A 24525-nucleotide genomic window follows, 5' to 3' on the forward strand; every position below is an offset into this window, starting at 1 on the left:
TTATCTTAATAAATTTTTGATCTGAATACACAGGAGAATTTGTTTGAGCAGCTGAAATGGAGAAACCATACTGATTTTCACTTTCATCATGATGACCACATCTAGGTGTTCTGTTTCCTGCCAATACAACCAAAACTCTTGGATTCATACCATCTGAAGCATGATTATAGCATCAGCAGGGAAATGAAAGAATATTGTCTTTACGCTTCAGTCACAATCCAGTTAAAAGGAAAACTGAGTAATGCAAGCTTCCATATTCCTCTGGAACAATGGGCGTCAGCTGGTTTCAGACAGCTTCCCATAACTGTCTTCTATTTGGGATTGGGCAATGGCTATGTAATAGTATCCAAATGTTGTATATTTAAGTGTTAAGGATCCTGCTTTTTCCTTTAACCTAGACAGACAAGGTTTTCCAAGTAGGACAGATCATGACATCTGTGACTCAGTAAAGGGACCAGCAAATGAGATGGCATGCATGAATACCTGCTAAGTCTGGATAATGTCAAATAAAAATGAAGTTATTTTAAACGTCATAAATAATGTAATTTTGCAAAGTGAAACCTTAGTTTTAGGGTACTTCAGGATATGGATGTTTATGTTTTGATTTGAAACCAAGCTCAAGAGCAGCAAAAGAAAGACAGCAAGGATTAGCATGACATACTTTTCCAAGTCCTCAGATGTTCTTTCTGGCACACCAAAGTGTGAATACTAAGGAACAAGGGCCTGCTCAAATAACTTCAACATCCTACCTGATACGAAGCTCATGACCAAAAAGAGTCACTAAACCAAAAGCTGAACACCTCCAGTACAAGAGGATATGGTATTGAAGCACAGCTTTGAAGGACTGTTTTCTCTGAAGCAACATAATTGTGCAGCAACCTTATACAACACAGTATAAGCATCTTCACAAACTCACAAGTTATAAAAGAAAATTAAAAATAATAACAAAAATATTTTGCTTATGTTTTGAAGTTGACACAGAGGACCACTGACTGCATGGTGCAACTGCTAATGACTTAGCTTCAAAAGCACAAAACCAGTGTTTCAGCTTTATTCCCTGGCAGGGCCAAGACCTCACACGTCTGTTGCTTCTGGAAATTACTAATAACAATTTATGCATAAATAGTCTACTAAATGATCCCTGAAACTGTCGGAAGTATCCCCTATCACTGAGCTATGTCTACAGAGCATCTTGAGAAAACCAGACCACCAGAGAGGCCTGAACAAAAAGGATGTTCTGGATGACGTCAAAGGTAAAGAGCACAGCCTGTTAATCACCTCAGCAAGGAGGAAGTTATACAAGTCACTGTAAGAGTAAAACTCAACTCTTGGGAAAAGCTGCATTGTCAATTTGTCAAGAGCACAAAATTTAACAATCTGAGACAAAAGGAGGGCACTTAGACCTGGAGTTTTCAGGAACAGTACTGGACTTCAAATTCAGTTCAGCAGTTAAAAAGGCATGGGATGGCAGAATTATGAAGCCAAAAGTTCAACTGTTAAAATACTTTAAATTGAAGAAAAAAAATTTTTGAAAATGTGGTCTCTCTTTTTTGCTAGGTTACTTTAAATCTCTAAAGAAATTCAATGTTTCAGCATTTTTGTTTTAGTTCTAGGGACTTTTCTATCCTGAAAGAACATCAGTCTCTGCTATTAGTTTTCACAGCTTTTTGCCCCATGACCTAAAGAGAAACTAACTACTAATATCCCAGATGGTAAAATTTTTTGTTATCCCAAATCCCCATATCCACAGATCCAATTTATTTCTTTTTCTATGTATGTTCAGAGAAGCCTAGACTCAAGAGAGAAACAAGTAAAATAATTGTCCAAAATGACTATATTTGCTATTAATACAAAACCTTCAAATATAGAAAAATAGAACTATGCTCCGCCAAAGAGACAAAATTTTCTAGGGCATATAATCATATTTGCCAACTCCCTAACTCCAACTGGAGATGTTAGTTTTGTTGGGCTTTTTTTTTAGTTAGCATTCTACAACTTTTTAATCTAGGAAGTAAAGAACAAATTATTTTCATTTATATGCACTGCAACTTGAATTAGTAATATCTGACCCAGAAATACTACCATTCATGTACTAATTTTACCTCCATGTTCTGCATAAACCTGTAGCACTTTAAGTTAAAAAAATTTAAAACCTAGGTCAATTTTTTTGTCAAAAATCATGACATTTCTAAAGCTGTTTTAGAATGAGGAAGAAATATGTTTTTTTTTTTCACAAAATTCACAAGCATTTTCTATTCAGATCAGTCATTACAAAAGAAAAACAATTTTATAGGATAAAAAACCAAACTGCAGTAAAGCAGCGCAAAGGAAAAAGATAATGTTAAGTAACATGATTCCAAATTTTCAAAACCTAGTAAAGTTAATTAAATGTCACAGTAACCTTTCCATTATGCTGCACTTAACAATTTCCTCAACTTTTTGACATCATGTGTCTTTCTTCAGAACTGAAGAGCAAAATTATTTCCTATGTTCTTCAAAGAAACATGGGAGATCCATTTGTACCTGAAACATTCAAAATCCTTCCCACAATGTTTCAGGCAGTAACACACTGCAAGAGAGCCTTTCATCTGTTTCTGCAAGGCATCCTTTTGAGGTGAGAGCATTACAAAACAAAACAGGAACACATGAACTGCAGCAATCATAAGCATCAGCAATTTTAGGTAAAACCATCTCGCAACTTAGTTTGTCCCCCTTTTTCTCGGTGACATTAAGGGCAAAGGATAACTGCCCAAGAGATCACCCTATACAGCAGTTTTTGAATGCACAGTGCCAGAATAACCAATCTTAACAATTTCACTGGTTCTTCCCCCAGAATTTTCATAAATTGAAGCCAACAGACAATGAAACACATAACATTACCTCACTGAATATGCAAACATTTCAGAAGCTCTTATTGTTTTAGAGCAATGCCAACTGCTCAGATGGTGTCAGAAAAATTAATTCTCATTATAATACCTACTGGTACAGAATTATCTATTACAAGATATCTTTAAAGTGCAACACAAAAATCTGAATTTAGTAACAAATCACAAAAAAATAACAAGAAAACTGTGCAAGCATTTCAGTGAATATAGAATAAATATTTTTTTAAGAAACCAGAAACTTGTAAAGGTATTTGGTAGAATTTATAATACCGAATTGTAGTCGATTAGTGTTCACACTTTCCCCTCACCCCCCAATATCTAGCTAAATAAAAAACTAAACACTTTTGCATATTATGTATGTTTTATTACAGAATGTCTTGAAGGACCACTGGTATTTTTTTACATCTGTCTGTGGTTTTTACATGGAGTTTAGTTCTGGGGCAGATTTTTTACTTTTTTTTTTGTTGTTATGAAAATAAAAATATTAACTTACAAAACAAATAATTTATAGTCAAAATAAAAACCAAAATAAACTGTTATTTTACATGTTTAAAGATACCAAAAGTTACACAAAATAAATATTAAAAATTATGGTAAAACAAATGATAAATGAAAAACTAAAAGCTTATGATAATGTTTCTTGAAAAATGTATGTATTTTATCTATGAAATACCTTTATAAGCCATTTACTGTTCTTACACTGTGTAGTTCCAGGAAACATGAGAAACAATGTTGGAACAGAACAGATGAATCCATTTTAGATATACTTTAGACATGTTTATTGTTAAGAAGAAAAGCAGACAAAATACTTTTGAAATAGTAATTGAATAAAACAGTCAAACAGCATTTTAACACCAATAAGGACCGTACAAATCAGTAAAGTTTCACTAAGCACATTTAAAGCAATAGTAAATAAACCCTGTTAAACATTTATATAAATGCAAAAAACATTAAACACAGCTGATAAAAATACATCTGGAAATAAACTCTAAGTCATGGTGTTACTTATGTCTTCATATTATTCAATACTGTTTTACCTAATGTCTGGTTTTATCTGTAAGACTATCTTTACTATATTATTTGCTTATTTGCCTAGCACTCATCATCATATATTTTATTATCCCCACATTTTTTTCACAGTTTAAAAAGTAAGACTTTAGTATCACAAAACGCCGATTTCTCAGCGGGAATTATAGCAGCAACATTTAAAACTTAAAGGTCAAAAGTATGTGACAATGCCATGTATATCTGTTACAATACACATTATCCTAACTGTCATCATCATCACTACTACTGTGAGCCATAGTCCACTCTTTGTAGGCCTGCCTTTTCTGAAAGCATGGTAAGGGAAGAAGAAAGCAGAAGTATTAGTTTAAAAGTACTAGTTTGCCTGGCAAATTTGTTAATTAAAGCAAAATAAAACCACAGAAAACTGAAATTCTGATGTGACATGTGTATGAGCACACAAAATAACCTATATCCTATTTCCTTCGATCAGCATTTACAATCTCGAAATCACCAAAAGAAGTTTTATTCCAGCCTAATCCTGCAATCTGTTGAAAAGCTACAATACAGTGACCACAGTGTGACCAGTCACCAGACCTGTATGCAAAGAAGCATTGCAAAAGGGGAGAGAAATCTTTTTATCCATAAGAAAATATTATTCTACTCAAACTCTTTCAAATAGTAGACGTGCAACACACTGAGTCTCATGCAAAACAAAGTAACAGCTCTAGAACCACAAACACTAAGAACCAAAAATATTAGTATATGTAAGCGTTAAATTAAGACACCGAATATCCTATAGCAGAACTTAATGACTGGGAAAAAAAATGCAAATCTCTATTTTCTTATTTGACTGTCTATAGGAAGAGCTGTCTGCTCTGCTTGGAGCTCTGAAAACCTTTCTTCAAGAGTAATTATGCCTTAGAATCATCAATAGCAAAAACTAAAATGAAGCTAACAATCCTTCAGTTTTAGCTACATTCAAATGTGGCTCCCAGCACAAAATATCAAAGGCATTACACAAGGCCACACCTTAGTGTATTTTAAGCTGGATAATGGAAAGTACTGTACTCAACCATACAATACAGAAAAATTAAAATTACATGTTACCTGGCAGATTTTTGTAAAGGTTTCTCAGAAAAAAACCCAAAATATAAAAACGTACAAATTTAAGAAGCAAATGCAATGTAAAGTCAGCTCATTAGAGTTGACTGTTTGCCAGCATTTGTTTTAGCAATATACTTTAAAACACACAAGGGTATGTTTTAAAATTTATTTTCATAACAAAAAGAGGATAAAGATTAGAAACAAATGTATGCTATCCATCAGTAGTAGCTTCTAACTACTAGAAAGCAGAGCGTAGTTAAGGCTTTATAACACCAATTATAAATTGGAGAGCACAGGTTAAAGCCATCTCATTTAGAAGAAAGGCACAGGTATAGTATTCATTATCAAAGCACTTTCACAGATGGCTGAACTACATGACCAGTGAATGGAACAATGAACATAGCTAAGGTGTCCCCAACAGATCAATCTTGTTCTAACAGAAAATGAATGACAAACTAATAAAATGCAGGAGAAACAGAAACGAGAGTGGAACTCAATATGGAATAAATAGCTGTAGCAATAATCAAAATTAGTCATAAAATGCTCTCCAAACGCTACTACATTCTTATTTACTTCTCCAGAAAGGTTATTCTCGTACAACATTATTGTAGCACACTGTGAATTCTTCCATGCGTATTTTTTTTAATTCTGTTTAAATTTATGCAATCACTCATGACTACTTTATTTGTTATGGTTGAACATTTCTAGAAAGAAGTTTTATTTCTAACAAAAGGAAAAAAACGGAAACCCAGTATGCTGTGTGCATCATAGCTGAAATTATTTCCGTTTCTGAGGGGAATTTTTTGAGTCAAATTTGTTTAAATGGCAGTTTAAACAATTCCATTTGTTTAAATGGAATCATTAAAAAGTGAGGGCTGCTCAGCATATACTTCCTGTGAACAGTATTCCATTTCAGAACTCTTTATGTTCTTTCAAAGGCTTCAGTATGACACAAATACAACTATTTCTAAGTGTCTTTAAAATGCCGTTTTACATAAATTTGAGACTTAAAAGTCACTATTTAAGCTATGTATTATAAAATTACTGAAAAAACAACATGTATTTATCAACAATTTTTACAAAAAAAAATTAAAGGCATAAAACTTTTCATTTGCACATATAAACCTTTCTCTTTCTTCAGAATGCTCTGTCAATAAGCTTTTATAGATATACTGATCTACTTTAGGGTGTCTTCCTCAAAAATTGCACCACAGCAGCCAAATCCCCAATGTGGTTACAAGCCTAAGAAATTAAATTAAATTCTTGACTACTGAGTTACTAGGTAAGAAGTGAATGGACATTTAGGAAGTGGGAAATTCTGAAGTATTTATTTCTATGTAAGATGAGTTTAAATTTATGTCAAAAATTTATATTTCATTTTCTTCACCTGTAACATTTGACTTCCAGTTCCATCTCTTAATCTGTAAGGTCTAATAACTCCATCTTCACCAAAGAAGCGAGGTGGTCGCAGGCTTATCACATCTTCTGATGAATCTGCAACCCTGACAAAGCAGAAAATTTAAGACACGTATCAGTATCTCTACTCAACTATACTATTTAGCTAAGGAACTAAATTATTTTGTATACAAATTAAATATAAGTTGTATAAAAACTATATAACAACAGTCTAAATATACACTTTTGCATAGTAACAGACATTACATAAAACAGCAATAGACTCAGACATCTATTTCCAAGAATAACAATTATCAAATTAGATGGCACAGAGCAGCACATACCTGCAAATACTTAATTAGTGTCTAACTACTGCACTTCAAAACTTCAAAAGTAAAGACAACTGTACCACATAGAATAGAACTGTACCATATTTCATTCTTATATTTTTCTTCCATTTCTCTGCTAAAAAACTTGAACAGGAAAACAAGAGACTGGCATTCTTATGGTAACAGAAGTGATCCAACTTACTAAGAACAGAGCCACTGAACAATGGTATTTAAAGTTACTAAGTGCCTCTTCAAAACAGTCTCCTCCTTCATTGCACAAAAAAGTATGGAATAGTCTTCATCAATGAATTTATTAAAGTGAGACTATCATAATATTTAAATGTAGTCTTAACATAGTTCTGAGACTGGCATAATCTAGTGGTCTTGGAACTCATTTCATAAAGTAGTAATAATATATAAAGTAACTTTGAATGCGTCTGAGAAGTCCTTTTTTTCCTGCTTATTTGATGTAAAAGCTAAAAATCATCAGCTGAAGGAAGTCTGATTACTGAGATATTTAAACTAATTTTTTTCAGTAATGCTAGAAATACCTGAGATTTGCGTCTGTGTTTTTTAAATTATATCAAGTGTGTATTTTGTTAAAGAGCCACTTATTTATTATGTAAATAACATAGAAGTGATACAAAGACACAAGGTACTACTAGTATTATTATGGTCTCTATGCCATATGATATTCTGTACACTTATTTTACTTACTTTTTAATACCCTGAAACGTGCTGCTTGCCATATCTATGATTCCACCAGTGGGCCTAGCTACTGCTCCAACTAAGCCTTTTCCAACACCTTTGAAAAAACCAGCTGCTCCTTCTTCCTGAGCTCCTAAAAGCATTAAAATGAGTAAATCATTATAAACCACAGAGTTTCTCTTAAAATCTTAACAAGTTTTATTACCATTTAATTACAAATCTTATTTGCTATACAACTACATAGGCTCCATACAAAGTTCATGTAAAATATGTTTAAACAGTAAGTCAGCAGGAATATAAAATCTTGACATAGAGTTTTAAAACTCTGATTTACAACAGCTTATCAAATATCAAGAATTTACCATTGTGTGAACAGTTAATGCATCAAGACCAAACTCACCTCTTATTGGTTTTGTAACTATTCCTGTTATGCCACTGACAAAACCCTACCAGGATAAACAAAACAGACATTAAAAATTTGCTTCCATATAATATTTTTCATTTTAAACATTTTTCTTTCTACTTCATTGGTGAATAGCCTCAAAGTACATGTGTTGGGAGTATTCTAGAATTCCCTACAAGCCAACAGAATTAGAGGCACCTGCTTCTACCTTCTTTTCTCCCCTCTTGCATTTTTCTATAAAACTATCACTTAATTGTAGCGATACACCAGCAAAACCAAAATTAAATTTAAGAAACTAACAAAAAACTAACTAAAAAAATTGAAAACCAACAACTAACTCTCTGGTGAATACAACAAGCACCTGGTATTCCTGCCTGCATAAAATTAATTAATTTTTGTTTTCCTCCTTACAGAAACTAGTCCTTTTCCACCACGAGTGATACCCTCTCTCAGACCAGTGGGTTGTTTATTCATGGCTTCTCTCCTTTTTTGCTGGTAATCTTCATCCATAGTTATTGCAGCTACTCCTTTTGCCATAGCACCCGTGATTCTTGAGGCAGCTCCTGCTAATCCACCTAATGGAATATAAACCAAATTAAAATTCTAATTCAATTTACAAATACTCACCTCTATTGTTTACTATTAGGCCAACTACTATTACAGCACTAAAACTTACCAACAGCTCCCCCTACCAATGCTTTAAGTCCTAGTGCCATTCCTTCTATAAATTCCTCAGGACCCTGGATGGCTCCCTATGAGAAAAAAAGGATACACTCATATTGAGCTTTGAATAGTATGTGTTATGTATTTTCAAATCTTACAGTTTCATTGGAATTTATATGTAACAAACAGGAAAACAGGATGACACTGAGTGATAAAGTGTGAAAGCACCCACAAAAGCTCCTGTGACAGAAAGACAATTTTAGAATACTAATTGATTCCCTGAAGTCTGCTTATTTTAAGGAGAAGAGAAAGATTTATTTTAAGGTATGAACTGTAAGAAATGGCCTTTTGGTAGTTAAGTAGACATCTCTGTCCTTTTTAATCTCACTTGAAATTTTAAATTGTAAATCAAAATTTAAAACCAAAAAGGTATTAATATATATTTTCAATACAATGTCCATCCATCTACTTGTAAAAGAGCAGCAGAGAATTTTACCTGGTATGGTTCATAGAAAAAAGCTTCTACTCCTTCCGACAAGCCTCTTATGAATCCAAATGGATTACCCAACACATCAAGGCCAAGAATAAGAATATACATCTGCTTAATAGCCTAAAATGAAAATAGGTATTAGTGAAAATATTTCCTAAATTATACTAAAACAAAGGCAAACAGTGTAGTATCTCAGATGAAAACAGGGAAAGAAACATGAGTTGTATATAAAAACCTCAAAATTGTCCAGAGAAGTAGAAGTAGTTGTACTAAAAAGATGAGAAAATGAGTGAGTAAACCATATTATGTCAGCCAAGAAACAACAGTACTTAAAAGCATTTCAGTAGCCCCTTATTAATGATGGATGGAGAGGACTAACGCTTTTATGCAAAAGTATTTTTGCTGGATTCTCTCCACTGGATGACAGGACTTCTAAAAATATACAAAAGCCAAGAAGGAACAATGATTCAAATAGTACTAATGTCCAAGAAAATGCATTAGTATTTTAATGCCAATCGTGTTCTATCAGAGCTCCATTGTGTTTGCTTCCCCTATCTATTCCAGCAAGCTGTTTTGTTATCCATGCCACTTGGCAAGGAAATAAAATCCTATTAATGAGTAATTGGTTTGTATGCATTTATTTAACCTTTGTATATAAATGCAAGGATGAAAGTAAATTTTATTTTGTTTAACAGAATGAAAGTGCACAGCAGCAGTTTCAAAATAAAATTTATTGGAATACTGACATTTTCTTATTCTCACCTGTTTTGAATAGTGCCTTACAACTGCCGATTGGAGCTGCTGTGTAGTACAGAAATGATACCTGAGCTCAAAGAATGCCAACCTAAAAAAAGAGACAAGAGAAAAAGTAAATCCTTACTATGCATAACAAAATAAAACTCATATGTAATATTGGTATAATCTTTGTGAGTGATTTTTACATTTGTATTTTTAACCTACTTAAAGACAATATCTTGTACATCAGTAAGGGTGGCCCCTATACTCTTCAGTAGGAGATTCAAGGACTGAAATGGTATCAATTCATTTTTTCTTTCTTCTTTGTTACTATCTTCTCCACCCGTACTGAGTGAAAAGCTCAAGTGTAACTGAAGGATATAAATGAGATTGAGAAATAACATGGTTAGTTGTTAGATGTACAATATTTCTATATAATATTTTAGATTATTTAAAAATTGAGTTAAGACATTTCTAGTCTGACTGAAACCACTCAGACTTTGTAACAGAATACACAAATACATAATGTAGGCCAAAAAAATCCCACTGACATTTAAAGCTGAAGTGAAGAATTTAAACTACCTCTAAGAAAACCAGAACTTGAAACTGCTTACTTCTATTTTCAGAGATGGTCTCCGGATTCTTTCAGCTATAATTTAGATTATTAACTCATTTTTAAAACACTTAGTTTGTCTAAGTTGTACCCAAAATCAAAGCAGACAGAACATGACAACACAGCATCGTGTCCAAGCAAGAGCATAACATAAAAGTGTAAAATCAAATAATTATTAACACAGGTTTTGCAGGTGCCAAATAATTACTGGAATATGCATACAGGAAAAATCCTACCTGTGCACCTGAAATAACCAAAGCAGTTGTTTCAAAGAAATCAGAAAAGAACAAAATTCAGGAAAATTGCTCACATGGCATTCATGGCACAAATGGTAGAAATCTATCCAGCAGTTTTCAAAGTCAGATTAAAGGAAGTTACACCTGTTTCTGATGGTCTGAAGACAATATCATGCAACATTAATTATGTTATAACAGAGCTTAACTGTAGCTCATTTCAGTGATACACCGCTTACCTTGCAGAATCATTGTCATTCAATCCATAACCACTAATCTTTTACTAAAAACTCAAGCCCATTTATTCCATCCTATTTCCTCCCTGCATTTTTTCTTGTCAAATAGAATTTCTAACATCTCACAAGACACTGTGAAGAGGTGCAATTCAAATAATTCTTTGATCTACCTCCCATGGATAGATGGGAGACTCTCTTACCAACTGTTATAGAGCCTATAAAGTCCTATCACAGTTGTAATAATGTCAGCTGCACACTAATCTCCTACCCTGGCTGTGTGTGTTTTTTTAGAAATTACGCCATTCTCCAATCCATATTACCCTGTCTTTTTGCAAAGAAGTCATAAATAATAAAACAAAAAAAAATTACTCATAAAGTAAGCCATAGGAATGCAACAGTAAGTTAGTGCTTACAATGAAAATACTTTCTTGGCCTTTTTTTTTTTTTTTTTTTTTAATCAGCTGTTTCAATTGTTATTTCCAGTGCCTACTATCCTGCATGAGACAAAAAAATTTAAGAGAGCAAACTCACTCCATAATGTGAAAAAGGAATACCTTAATTGGAGAGATATGGAAGTATTCATACAAGCTGATTTGTGACGTATCCATTGATGACACACTCATTAGTTCTTCTTGAAGAGATTCAACATCCTTTTCAAAAAGTTGTAGCTGTAAATGCATTTGAAAAAGATATTTCTTCAAAATTTGGAGTATATAAAACTACTAGTCATTTGTCACTGATACAATACATTGACTAATACTACTTATACTCTCTCATGTACAAACTCCTGTCATTGTCCCTGTACCATAACATTTAAAGCCTTCTTTGCATAGCATACAGGATGAGCATAAAGGAAGGGGTCTACCATCTGACTCAGGTAACAGTAAATGAAAACCTCATAGCTTCATATTATTCCCAGATACACAGAAATTAACCAATAATACGGACACAAAAAATAATTTTTCATTTTTTTTTAAATACAAGTTCAATAGTTACAAATTTAAAACCTATTTATCTTCAAACAACAAAAGGTTTCTACCTCTTGGTCACTTGGCACATCAGTCTGTGTAAAGAATTCACCAACTGCATACAGGAAGCCAAGATCTAATCTGAGATCCATCTCTTGAATCAGGACCTTGAAATATCTACACATTAAACAAAAAATAATTATTAAGGTATTCTACAAAAACATGTAACACTTAAAGCTTAGTACAGGGTATTTAGACCACTTACACTTCTGGTACTGGTTTTGGTGGGTTTTTTTGGTGTGGGTTTTTGTTTTGAAGTTTTGGGGGATTGTTTTTTGTTTGTGTTTCTATTTTGTTGTTGGTTTTCTTTTTTAATTTGTTTTGTGGTTTTTTGAGGGATTCATCATTGCTGGTGAAAAGAAGGCTTCCCACTTAGGTGTAAGATAAACACATTTCCAAATAACCAAAACAATTTGAAACATATAGCAGCATTTAACACTGTATATAGCACCACTACACACAGATTTTTTTTCTAAATAAGGATGGCTAAAAATATGCATTAAAAAGACATCTAAAAATCCTTGCTTTACTCTTCAGTTATGTGGATAATAAAGGACACTGAGCTTTCACCTCTCTTAAAATGCTCTGAGTTTCCAAGACTGAGTTTGTGTCAAAATTACTTTTCATTATGTTTGCCTCTGTAATAATTTTAATTTTAAAGCTTGATTAAACATATCCAATAGCAATAGAGATGGAACATGTCAAAATACTTACTTAATATGAGATATTTGTGAGTGTCCTGCAGTTCTCATGACAATACTGACATCAGTAAATGGTTTTGGTGCTATGAAGTTGTCAAATAAAAAGAGATCAGCACAGATTGCTTTATGATATACATAACTTCCTAAGTTTTCTTATATAAATGTCATATACATTCAGGGTTTTCTCAATCCTGTACAACAGGATTACATAATGGATATGACTGGCAAACAAGACAGGACAAAGAGCAGGAAGAGAAAGTAATAGGAAGCCAAGGATGAAATGAAACATGAAAATGGTATTTAACTGAAAATGCACCATTTTCATTTAAAAACAAATTAATATTGATGTAACATTACATTTATGTAATTACTTTATTCATGGAGTAAGATTTTCCAATGGCTGATACAAAAATGTAAACTGAACAAACAAAAATAAATTCTGCAGATTCATGCACTGTAGCTTAAAACCAATCATATTCAGAATGAACAACTGACATCCTACTAGTTTCTGATCAAAAGTGCAAGCAGTATTCTTTGTCTCAATCCAGAATCCCTTTTGATATTACTTAGGTTTTTCAAGTGACTTCAGTGTGAAAGAATTAATGAAAGACTCCAGTTCATCACTTAGTATAGCAACACTGAACTCTATGCTCTATGCTCCAAGTAATGCATAAAGCTACCCAAAAAACATACAAAATATAATCTGATATCTGGAGAGCTTATAAGCCTCACGTAACAACTTTGAGCTTAGGCACCTTTCTTTTCTTAGTAAAGATTACTTCAGATAAGTTACTAGGTAATGCACTGCATGATACTAGGGCAGTAGGAAAATAGTGGAAGACTAAAGACAACAAGTTAATCCTCACTGCCCCTAAACTCCAAATGTAAGTAGCACAGGAACAGTGCAACAGATTCACTACCATCAAAATTAAGAAAACTTATCTTATGAACAGACAAGTCTTCTCATATATTAGTCAGCATTAAATTTTACTGGTGGTCTGAACTGAAAAGCTCCTTTTAAGTTTATTATGTAGCTTTCACGTAATATGTTCTCCACAATCAATTAAGTAATGTGCCAAAAAGATGCTCTTAAAAGGTATGATAATGACAAATAAAAGACATTTTCTTTTTTTCTGTTAATTGTTAACTGTTGAAACAGTGTTCTGTATATCTTTGTAGAGGTAACTGCTTCTTTACTTCTACCATTATTATTTGTATTAGCTATAGTCAGAAAGCTCATGCAGACTTCACCTGATAAAAGTGATAAATCTGATAAAATTATTAACTTCAGTACAAGCAAGTTATCTTTTGTTTTAAATGGAAGGATTATGTTAAACTAGAACAAACCTGAATCCAAGGTGATGGACTTTGGAGGTTTAATAGGATAAAACACAAAGGGAAATATGGCTCCAGGAATCTGGTTTTGTATCTAGTAGGGGTAAGGACAGGACAAGGTGCAGCACATTAGCTTTTCAATAGTGAAATATTTTAAAACCAGGACAAACTCTAGAGATATGATCTTTACCTGCAGCCTTCCACCAATCCAAAAGCAGAAAAAAGCCACTACTGTACTTAAAATATATCTATTTTCAAAATTTAATATTCAAATCCTAATAATTTAGAAAAGCTTCTTTAAATTAGTAGTAATAAATGGTCCAAAAAAGTTTTGCAAAGGATTTGTTCTTAAAATATTGAGCATAACACGACAAGAAATTTCATCTTTTTGCTTGTTATACAGAAATGTTCCAAGAAAAAGCAAGTAAGATGAATGCCAAGTATTTTTTTCTGAAGAGTCATATTTGTCTTCCTTTTTTTCCAAGAAGCACTTAAGTAGTATTTTCAAAGATTGAGAAGCACTAATGCAAAAGCCAATGATTACAATTAAATTGAAAACATAAGAAATCCGAACAATTCTAGAAATGAACCCAAGTTTCCATAAAAGTTGTTCTTTCAGAATAAATAACAACTACTTTTTGACATGACTCACTTGTATCCTGTAAATTTGAATTCTGAAAGATTTCTGATGTGCAGAGGAACTGTATTCCACTTTCAAAGCTGGCAGATAATTTCTTCTGATAGGAATCTCATTTGGCTGTTGAATTGTCATGTTCATTCCATTTGGAGTTAAACATACCTAGTGTATTATTATTAAAAAAAATTTAATATGCCAAGTGTTTTAAAATCCTGCTTCATATAATATACTTAAAAATGTACACTGTTCACCAATATTGTAAAGCTCAGCAGTAAAAGTTCTGTACCTTTTAAGTTAGATGGCATAATTTTCCTCTATTTAAAGCAAACAAATTTTGCCATAAATTAAAAATAGAAATAAAACTACAAAATAATGCATTATTTGGGGGTTACTATCATTTATCACATAGCTATCTAGAAGAAAAGCTGAACAGTGTAATGGACCATGACTGACATAAACATTGGATCATTCATCTATCTAGTATTTATTTTCCCACAGCACATTTCTAATGAATGCCTAGAATTCATCCATACATAAGGACCAAGCATTTGTAGCATAATGTGCTTTTACATTGCAGAATAATTTCTGAAATTTCTTTTTCAATTTTATGTGGTTGAATGACAGCTAAATCATTCCACAACAAGCCACTTTAAAAATACAGGATATCAGGCTAAAACAAACAAATCAACCCCAAACTAATATATTTTCTGGTATGACATATGAACCAAATGCAAACCTTCCTCACTGTAGTTTTATGCATATTTTGTACTACAATGTTACTCTTCAATGTTACAACTCCAAAAACAATACACCACAATTTCAAAGTCAGGCACTAACAACAAAAAGCCTGTAGCAATATATCAAGTTTGTGGAATTTTTCCTGCATTTTTTTAATACAGGGATAAAGAAGTGTTTGCAAATGGAGTAGGTGAATCAATCATCTCAAATTCTACCATAAGTTTTATCAAAGACAGCAAAATTGATGTTTTTCTTGTGCATACATATAAGCAATTGAATTAGAGAACTATCAGTATTACCAAAACATTAGATTCCAGCTCAATAATCTTATTTTCTGAAGGACTTAGCTCACTGTAATCTCTGAATTCTTGTTCTAATTTATCAATTTGCTTAACACTCATTGGTCTCCATCTTGACTTCTTCTTGGGTTTTGTCTCCCACACCACATCAGAGCTTCAAAAACAAAACGAAGAACCAAAAGAGAAGGATTAGCTTTTTCAAAACAAGTTTTCAAGAACACACCTACTTTAGTGTGACTTCTAATATGTTGTAACTAGGGAAGGAGAAACCACAACATAAAGCACCACTATAGCAAACAGAAGCAACCCAAATCATGCACTGCCTTCTTGGAACTAAGCAGAAGCCAGTCTCTCCATTATGATGGAAAAAAAGAAGTTAACAAGTCTGTTTAACTTCCCACTTTGATGAAGATGGTTATGTAGCGATACTAAGGAAGCTCTATCAAAGAAGCAGTACTGCCATCCATTGTCCTACAATCTCAATGTAGTTTTCTGCTTATAGTCCTGCATTTATTTTGGCATTTTAAACTGACTACAAATTGAAAAGTTCAAGTCAAGATAAAATGCCTCCTGCACTGCGTCTTATTTTTGATAAGCGTGTTTATTTAGTCTTTCCATCCAAAATCAAGAGGTGGTTTTGTTTTACATGTTTCCTCTAATGATTTCATGGTGGGAGTTTTGGGTTTGTTTCTTCTTTGGTTTTTTTGAAATGTTATCCTTTCTTCTGTCTCTCAGTTTTATTATTGCAAATAATTAAACAACCTTAAAGGGCATTAAACATTTTTTCCACTGCTTCTGTGAAAAGTTCTGTGCCTGATTTCACCATATAGTCAAACTTAAAGCATAAAAATAGGGCACAAACCAACACTATCAGGCAGGTAGAAGGTACTTCTTTCTACAAATTACTCTCTAGTCTACAAATATGTAGCTTTCCAGAGACAGCCACCTAAGCTCTTTTAGCTATATCTGTGTCTGTGTTGAGACACATCAATGACAGAAAAAAAAAAGGTGAGCTGAAGTTCAAAACCACTACAAAAAAGAGTACTATCTTGATTGCTAACAGTTTCTCCCCTTTTTTTTTTCTTTCCACCTTTTTTGGTCTTGTTTTTGGGTTTTGGGGGTTTTTTCTTGCTCCTAAAAAAATGAAGCCAATTTCAACAGTACTGCCATCCATTTTCAAGAAATCTGACATCTCATCAGGGTTTGACAAGAAAACTAACTATAAGCACTGCTAGACTAATGACTATGGATGACTGCTTTCAAAGAAAAACCAATTTAGTGAAATCTCAACACTATTGTTAATCTCGGCAATCAGCTGCCACTTTTAATGGAGTGTTTCCACTGCCTAAATATCAGAGCATAGCTTTTCAGGTGAGGGCAAGGACTGGAATTTTCTTAGTAAATGATGGATATGATTATGTGAAGCCTATATGTATGAGAAGCTCACACTTGTTTGTTTTTCAGTAATGTGCAAAGAATTAATCAAGAAAAAATAACTCTCACTCTGTCAACCTCATAACTGAATAAAAAGAAGTGCATGGATTATGGCAATTATATTCAAGTGTCCCTTGATGATTCAAAAAAGCCCCTGTTCAAATATATGATAGCACACATTTCCAAAGCATTACATAATTTCCTTTCTGCTTCCCTCTGAAATGTATGATTATAGTAGGAAACACAAGCAGTAGAGTCCTGGATCACCATAATTAATCAACCAAAACTGAAGGGACCTACAAGCTTTTGCATCAAAATTTCCAACACAGAATTCAGCTATTTCTGCAGTGAAGATAACAAAACCCACTGACACAAACTATTTGCAGACCTTGCTCCCTAAAACTCTATTATCACTTCTCAAACTACGTGGACAGGAAATATTTTCTGTCCAGTGTATTGGGAAGTCTGCCACACAGAATTACAAATACATGTTCCAAAACCACATACGTCTAAATACAGTTAGCATATGCATTAGTACAAAACACAGTGAAAGCATTTCTCTTGGCAACAGGAAAATACAGTGATTAGACTTGAACATTATTAACCCAGACCTCTATTCGCTCTTTCAGCACAAGCCAAAATGAAATTCATAGAGTGAAAATACCTGAAGTTAAACATTTTAGACTGTTGCACACAAAGTAAGTTACCTTGTAATTCCAATGTAGGAAACCTCTTGTTTTGTATAATTATTAACCAATGAAATTCCAACATCTTGCAAAGACAGAATAATTTCTTGTTCTGCTAGTTCTGCTTTTACACTTTCATATGTCAATTTAAATACATTCTCATCTTCAGTGATCAGGACAATACGCTGCAAACCTTCATAAAACGACATTAAATAGACCACTTTTCTAGAATCCACACTAAGTACTTCCATTTTGTCCTACAAACGAGAGGAAAAGTTTTTACAACTCTATTAATCATTCTACTTCACCAAAAAAAAAAAAAAAAAAAAAAAAAAAAAAGCCAGAGTCTTAGCAACACAATAATGGAAGATATTTTTTTTATAGTAAAGGAAAAAAAGTAATTACAAAGTTTTGTGACAGCCTCTCACCACACACACACTGACACTTTTCAACTGAAGACTGCTTACTTGAACTTGTTCTGTGTTTGGAACATGAGACTGTTGATCATGCTCCTTGAATACGAAGTTTCATGCATACACTGATGAATGGACATATAAAATTAGACACTATTAAAAGAAGATTTTGATTTTAAAATATACCTCTTTTGCGGCAATTTCCTCGGTTCTATTTCCACATCTCCATTTTAGTTTCCTAGATCCTGTTGGGTCTGCCCAAGTATACAATACTGCCTTATTTGGCTGAAGGCAGTCTTCCAATTCACTCAGGGAGCTAGAACAAAGTAATTTTAAATTGAAATGTTAATGAATATTTTGTGTCAATGACCTTTGCATTCTAGCATTTCAACAAGAACACTAATAATATTTTCAAGTAATGAGAACAGAACAAAAATAACATTATGCATAAAAAAACATGCACAAAAACATTCTCAGAACAGCAATAAGAATGAGGATTTGTACTTTAATATACATACATATACTTTAAAAATAAAGTATATACAGTAGATTTTATATACTCATTTTCTTCCCCCTTTGTGATCAACATTTTCAGACTATTGTGCTTTAAACTCCATTCCCCCTCAGATATAGTCAAAAACTTGCAGAATTGTCTTCTACAGCTCGCTGAAAGAGGGTACCCCAAGAGAAGAAGTGGAGAGATGCTGATCTCTGCTTGCTGGGATCCAGTGATTTGAACCATTCCCTTGCATCTATGCTGTGCCAGGGGAGGTTTAGATTGAATGTTAGGAAGATTTTCTTTAAAAACACTGGAACAGGCTTTCTTGAGAGGCAGAAGATGGCCCAAGCCCTTGACTTGGACAATACCCTTAATAACATGCTTTAACTTTTGATCAGACCTGAAGTGGTGAGGCAGTTGGACTAAATCACAGGCCCTTCCACTCAAAGTATTGTACTTTGCTCTAATTAAATTGACAGTAGGGATGCCCACAATTCATCTAAAAAAGATAAAAATTACTAATCTTTACAGAGAAAAACCAAACCAAACAATTATTTTTCAGGCAAACAGGAAGCAAAACAGGATTTGACTAACAACTCTTCCACCTTCGAAGTAAAAATCTTCAAACAACACTGCTCTGTCTGAAGGGAGAAAAGAGTAGGCTGTTTGGTTTTTAAAGAGAAATAATTCAAGAATGCGGCAGGTATACATTTGTCAGCATTGCATAGTATCTGCATACAGTGAGAAAGCATTACATAAACATTACAGGTAGAGAACAGTGTAACTGTGTGCAGGTGCAGAAGTAAATACTCACTCATTGCAGAAAATTAATATTTGTTAAAATTATCTTAGTTTTGTCCTGGCTTGGCAAAATTAATGTAACTACCTCTCATCCTCTATTTCACATAACTTGAACCCATTCCTTCAGCTAAATTTTCTTTGTTACTTGTTTAGTACAGTCAGCACCTGCACAGTTGCAGAAATGCACATCCTTTGTCCCCCACCAGGAATGTAGATGTCACAAGGCCACAAAATTCATATAAAAAGACACCACAAAGCAGCTCACTTGTAAAACTACCTAGCACTATATAACACTGCTAAAAATTAATTGTCTTCAATTTACCAAGCAAGAGATTTTTGGGTACTCTGACAAAATTTGACAGCCATTTCCTCAAAACAGGCTTCTTTAGAGAATGCATGCTTACAATATACAAAACTAAAGTTCATATGTCTCCATGCAAACATCCACACTAAACCTCTTCACACATACCTTTGTCCATACTCAATAATTTCCTCTTTGGTATGGTTTATCAACAGAAATGGAGCTGCACCATCATGGTAATTAGAAAAGGTAATCACTGTAGAATGCTCAGTCAGATTGACATCCACTGCAATTCCTCCAAGCTATCAGTTGTAAAAATTATAAAGTCAGTAACAGCAGAATGGATTTCCAGCAAAGCAAATGTAATTTAAATATTTTGAAGGCCTTTTCCTCTCATCGTAAGATAAAACTATCATGTAGTAAAACTAGCTGTTTTAGCATACCTTCAAAATACTTCCTTGATCTCAATACTAGGTAGCAGGTATTACAATTCATAATTAAAACTATGCAGGAGTTCTGTACCATGAAAAGTTAAGACTGGTAGTAGAGTAACCTTCCTTATTACAAGCATACACATTCATGCCCTCAAGAACATTATACTACAAAAAACACTCACCTACTTAAAAACTACTGATAGATGAGACTATCTGCAACATACAAGAAAATTTAATGAAGTCAAAGTTACTCAGTGTTCCTTTAGAACTAATATTAATACTTCTCACAAAGAATACTTGCAAAACACTCTGTATTTTATCTCCTGTAGAACTACTCCCCAGAAAAACACTTAAAACAGAATACATTTTTACATCTGTTTGTACACACACAAAAGAGAGAGCATGAGAATATATTTGCATAAACATAATCTTTGCTTAAGCTAAGGTTCTGCAATAGTTGATAGCATGGGAAAACAAAGTTTTGAGAATGAAAATGAAAAAGTGATTTATGTTGTTTTACCTAACATGTAAAAATGGAAGGCAATATGTTACCTTATTGTCCAAATGCAGTAAAAGACAGTTTTCTTGATGATCAAAATTTATCTTCTTTGGAGGGAGATCAGAATTTTCAACTCTAACAAGCAGTTTGTTGGCATCATTTTCAGGCCAAAAGGGAATGCACTATAAAAGAAAAATCAGTAATTTCAAAGTGAGAATACAAATCAGGCTTTAAATGCCATTCACATTAGCCCAAAATCCATCGAATAAAGTCTATCCAAAAGTGTACCAATTGGGATCAGAAACCCTATTAAAAAACCCTGAAACTTTATCACTTACCTGAATACAGTAAATTGAAAGGAAGTCAAGAAACAATTCTGATGACAGTGAAGAAAGTGAGGTGTAAAGGATCTAAATGGGATATTAGCATAAATGCCACCCCAGAATAACTTGACTACACAAGACATCAGCTACTAGCAGTCCTTTTCAAAGTGTTTCATAAAAAGTTTTAATTGTAACTAGTGAAAAGTCTCAGAGTCCTGACACAAGAACAAGCTAAGATTAATAGTAACTCTCAGTTATCAACAGCCAAGTCTTTTTAGACAGACCATCTTTCCTGTATTTCAAACTGTTGACATGCAGCATTCAAAATTTTAGAACCATTTTTCTCTAACACAGTTTAAGAAATGAGATGTCCATATCTAATTGCATCAGAATCCTAGAATCAATTCTTCAGTGGTGAAAGACTAGTTCACCAACTTACCATGCCACTAAGTTCCCTTTCCCATTGTTTCTCACACCACAGGAAGCAGGAAGACAAAGGAAAAAAATATAGTTAAACAGTAAGATTGAAGGTATAATTTACATCAACATGTATCCCACAGAAAAAGGAAATTTAAATTGTGTTGTAAATTATAATAAAATGTAGCATGTAAGTCTCAACGCGGAATTCACTGAGCCCAAAGGAAATTCAAGGAGAATCAGTCAATAGCAAATGGAAGTTTAAAATCCAAACCAAATAAGTAAAAAAGATTGGCTAAACAAGACATTACAGAACCAACTACAGGGAACTGAAAAATTTTTGTAGTAGACTTTAGCCAGAGATTGTGTGACATAATGATGTCATTTTCAAGCCTTTTGCCACACACTCGCTAAGTGCTTCACCAAATGTTATATTTATACAACAATTTTGCTTCCACAGTGGGATCTTTAATTTATATTTAGCACTGGTCTTATAAACAGTCTTCAGCAATGTCTTCTTTCTCTAAGCATATTCGTTGATCAACTGCCTTGCACTACACATAATTCAAAGGACTGTCCTTAGCAAAGCACTGCACACTAATCACTGTCCAATAAACTCTATTGCAATCTTTGAAGAACAATGGATTTTTCTAGAAATAGTGATTAAGGTTTCTGATATATTTACTATTTTCCACAGGGAAAGATGGGACAGGGAAGATGTCTCAGAAAAGATTGGTTCTACATAAGAATTGCTTTCTTTCCTAAAGAGACAAGTTATCTGTCAGTAAGAAAGAAGAGTGAATTTAAAAAAAAAATCAGCAGGAAGGTCTCCACTTAACTTAAAATGACAAAAAATAGAATAGTGGGACAAAGGAGCAAGCCAAAATATGCATTAACATTTCAGCAAGCTGCTTAATTTTTTTTAAGATCAACCTAATGTAAGAGTTATGTCAGAAATACTCAAAAAAATTACAGGCATTAGTTAAAAAAAAATCTAGACTAGCAGAATAGCAGAACTGCTCATCTCAGCAACAGGATCACATGTAAACTTGCTCCTGGAAATTGTTCTGGATTAAAAACAGAGACAAACCAAAGAAAGACCAATAGAGGCTTGATACTACCAACATATAGAAGAAATGAAAGATTGGATATTGGATTAGGCAACTGAATTACAAAAGAACAACCCTGGCAGACCGAGTTGTCACAATATGGATTTTTAGTGACTGCCTCTCAAAGGGAAAAATATCAACACAATGTGAAAACAGGCTTTAGAAGAGATACAGATTCATCTGTTGACCTGTACTCTGTTTGGTCAACTGCCATATCTAACCTTTCAAAAGTTTTTAGGAGTGATCCTAAGATCTACAAGTCTTCCTTGGATTATTACTGAAATAAGGCTAAGATTAATTATGAAACACCTAAGAAACACTGACATTTGTGGGACAAACTAGAAAATCCTGTAGGCATACAAATAAAACAGCCAATATGGGAAACCTAGGGATGATATTGCAGAATGTATTTCAACTATCAAATCTACCTTTGAGTAGTTTTTACAGAAATTGTAGAACTTTTTGTAAATATTTTAGTTTATTCTAATAGCCAAGATATCAAATATAAACCACAAAACAAGAAGTAATACCATCTGAACATATTTCCTAAGAGTAAGAAATTAGATATGAAGTTGCCCACACACATACACTACTATAATGATGTAGTCATTTCAGACCTTTATCAATAAACTAGAGGAGCAATCATACATGTAAAGAACTCAAAAACAATGTAAGGCCAAACAAAAAAGCTTGGTTTAGAGGAACATAAGAATATTAGGAATAGAACAAAGAGGCAGGCGTATGTCAAACAGTCCACTGTTGAGTAAAAGCAAAGAAACTTATTTTGAAAATGATAAGCATAATGGGAAACTGAAGTGACTTCAACATCTAAAGATCTAAACCTTTATGCACACTTAACAAAAATCACAATGCAACAACATATCAATTTCAGTAACTGAAATAAACTGCTATTTAAATGGCGTATCTTTAATGACTGTATCATTAAAGATAATATACACAGCTAAGGAGTATGTACTGCAGGTACCAAAAAAGTAATAGAAAGACCTGGTTAGGAATCAGATTGAACACATTCTTTTAACTTTTGCAATTTGGTTTGCAAGCATTTTTAGTAACCGCTTGGAGTATTTACAATGCTGATATTGAGGTGCTAGACCATGTCCAAAGAAAGGCAACGGAGCTGCTGAAGGTCTGGAGTACCAGTCCTAGGAGGAGTGGGTGAGGGAGCTGGGGTTGTTCAGTCTGGAGAAAAGGAGGCTCAGAGGCCACCTTATCACTCTCTACAACTTGCCTGAAAGGAAGATGTGGCAAAGTGGGAGCTGGTCTCCAAGCATCAGGACCAAAGGAAACAGCCTCAGATGGCACCAGAGGACATTTAAAGTGGCTGTGAGGAAAAAATTCTTCACTAAAGGGGAAGTCTGGCATTAGAATAGACTGCCCAGGCAAGTGGTGGAATAATGATTACTGGAAGTGTTCAAAAAAATTGTGGATGCAGCATTTGGGGATTTATTTTTGTGGTGATTTACTTACAGTAGTGCCAGGTTTGTGGGTAGACTTGATACTTTATCTTAAGAAATCTTTTCCAAGTCTAACAATCCTAGGATTCTAAAGGATTCTAGGATTCTAAAGGAAATCAACTGGGCCTGCAACCACACTATTTTTTAGGCTAAACTTTTTTGGATCGTGCTCTTGTTGGAAGGGGAAGGATTTCACTCTTCCCAGAAGGCACTACAGATCACTTACAGCTTTAAGAAACCTCCAACACTACCCCAAACAAGCACTGCTTTTCCTACATGTCCTGCAGGAAGGCATGATGGCTCCAAGACCCAACTCACGTAAAAAACGTAATTGTGTGATACTGCAGTGCAAACCACCAAGATGCACACCCAGTCTGCAACAGTCTCTGGAGCACAGCCAAAAGCCCTAAATCCATTTTCACACCACTTGGCCTGAGGGCCAGGGATCCCTCCCCTTTCTAGGAAGCATGTATTGAGCACTTAGTAGCAGAAGTGCAACTAGGTCCAGAAGAACTATTCTGAATTGAATCACATGAGGGAATTTCTCCCCCTACCAAAGTGGCTTCATACATACCAGGTCAACCAAAATATTCT

The 24525-nt window shown here is 33.7% G+C and overlaps 1 protein-coding gene across 2 annotated transcripts in view; it reads right to left on the bottom strand.

Moving 5' to 3' along the window:
- The window catches only part of VPS13A (vacuolar protein sorting 13 homolog A), a 105765-nt gene that overhangs the window by 12143 nt on the left and 69097 nt on the right, over nt 1-24525 (bottom strand). Inside the window, exons 51-68 of one of the 2 annotated variants that reach the window (XM_054002516.1) lie at nt 20661-20789; nt 19843-19976; nt 18260-18389; nt 17682-17917; nt 15541-15694; nt 14519-14665; nt 13879-13960; nt 12545-12614; nt 11842-11947; nt 11357-11470; nt 9946-10091; nt 9748-9829; nt 8992-9105; nt 8509-8584; nt 8244-8407; nt 7830-7875; nt 7439-7562; nt 6385-6499 (exon numbers count right to left, since the gene is read on the bottom strand). In XM_054002516.1, coding sequence (XP_053858491.1) covers nt 6385-6499; nt 7439-7562; nt 7830-7875; nt 8244-8407; nt 8509-8584; nt 8992-9105; nt 9748-9829; nt 9946-10091; nt 11357-11470; nt 11842-11947; nt 12545-12614; nt 13879-13960; nt 14519-14665; nt 15541-15694; nt 17682-17917; nt 18260-18389; nt 19843-19976; nt 20661-20789 — 2169 coding nt within the window. Of the gene's footprint in view, nt 1-6384; nt 6500-7438; nt 7563-7829; nt 7876-8243; nt 8408-8508; nt 8585-8991; nt 9106-9747; nt 9830-9945; nt 10092-11356; nt 11471-11841; nt 11948-12544; nt 12615-13878; nt 13961-14518; nt 14666-15540; nt 15695-17681; nt 17918-18259; nt 18390-19842; nt 19977-20660; nt 20790-24525 lie in introns of those variants that run through there. The other variant, XM_054002517.1, reaches the window with a different exon arrangement.

Source organism: Vidua macroura, chromosome Z, assembly GCF_024509145.1.
Source record: "Vidua macroura isolate BioBank_ID:100142 chromosome Z, ASM2450914v1, whole genome shotgun sequence".
Lineage (NCBI taxonomy): Eukaryota > Metazoa > Chordata > Aves > Passeriformes > Viduidae > Vidua > Vidua macroura.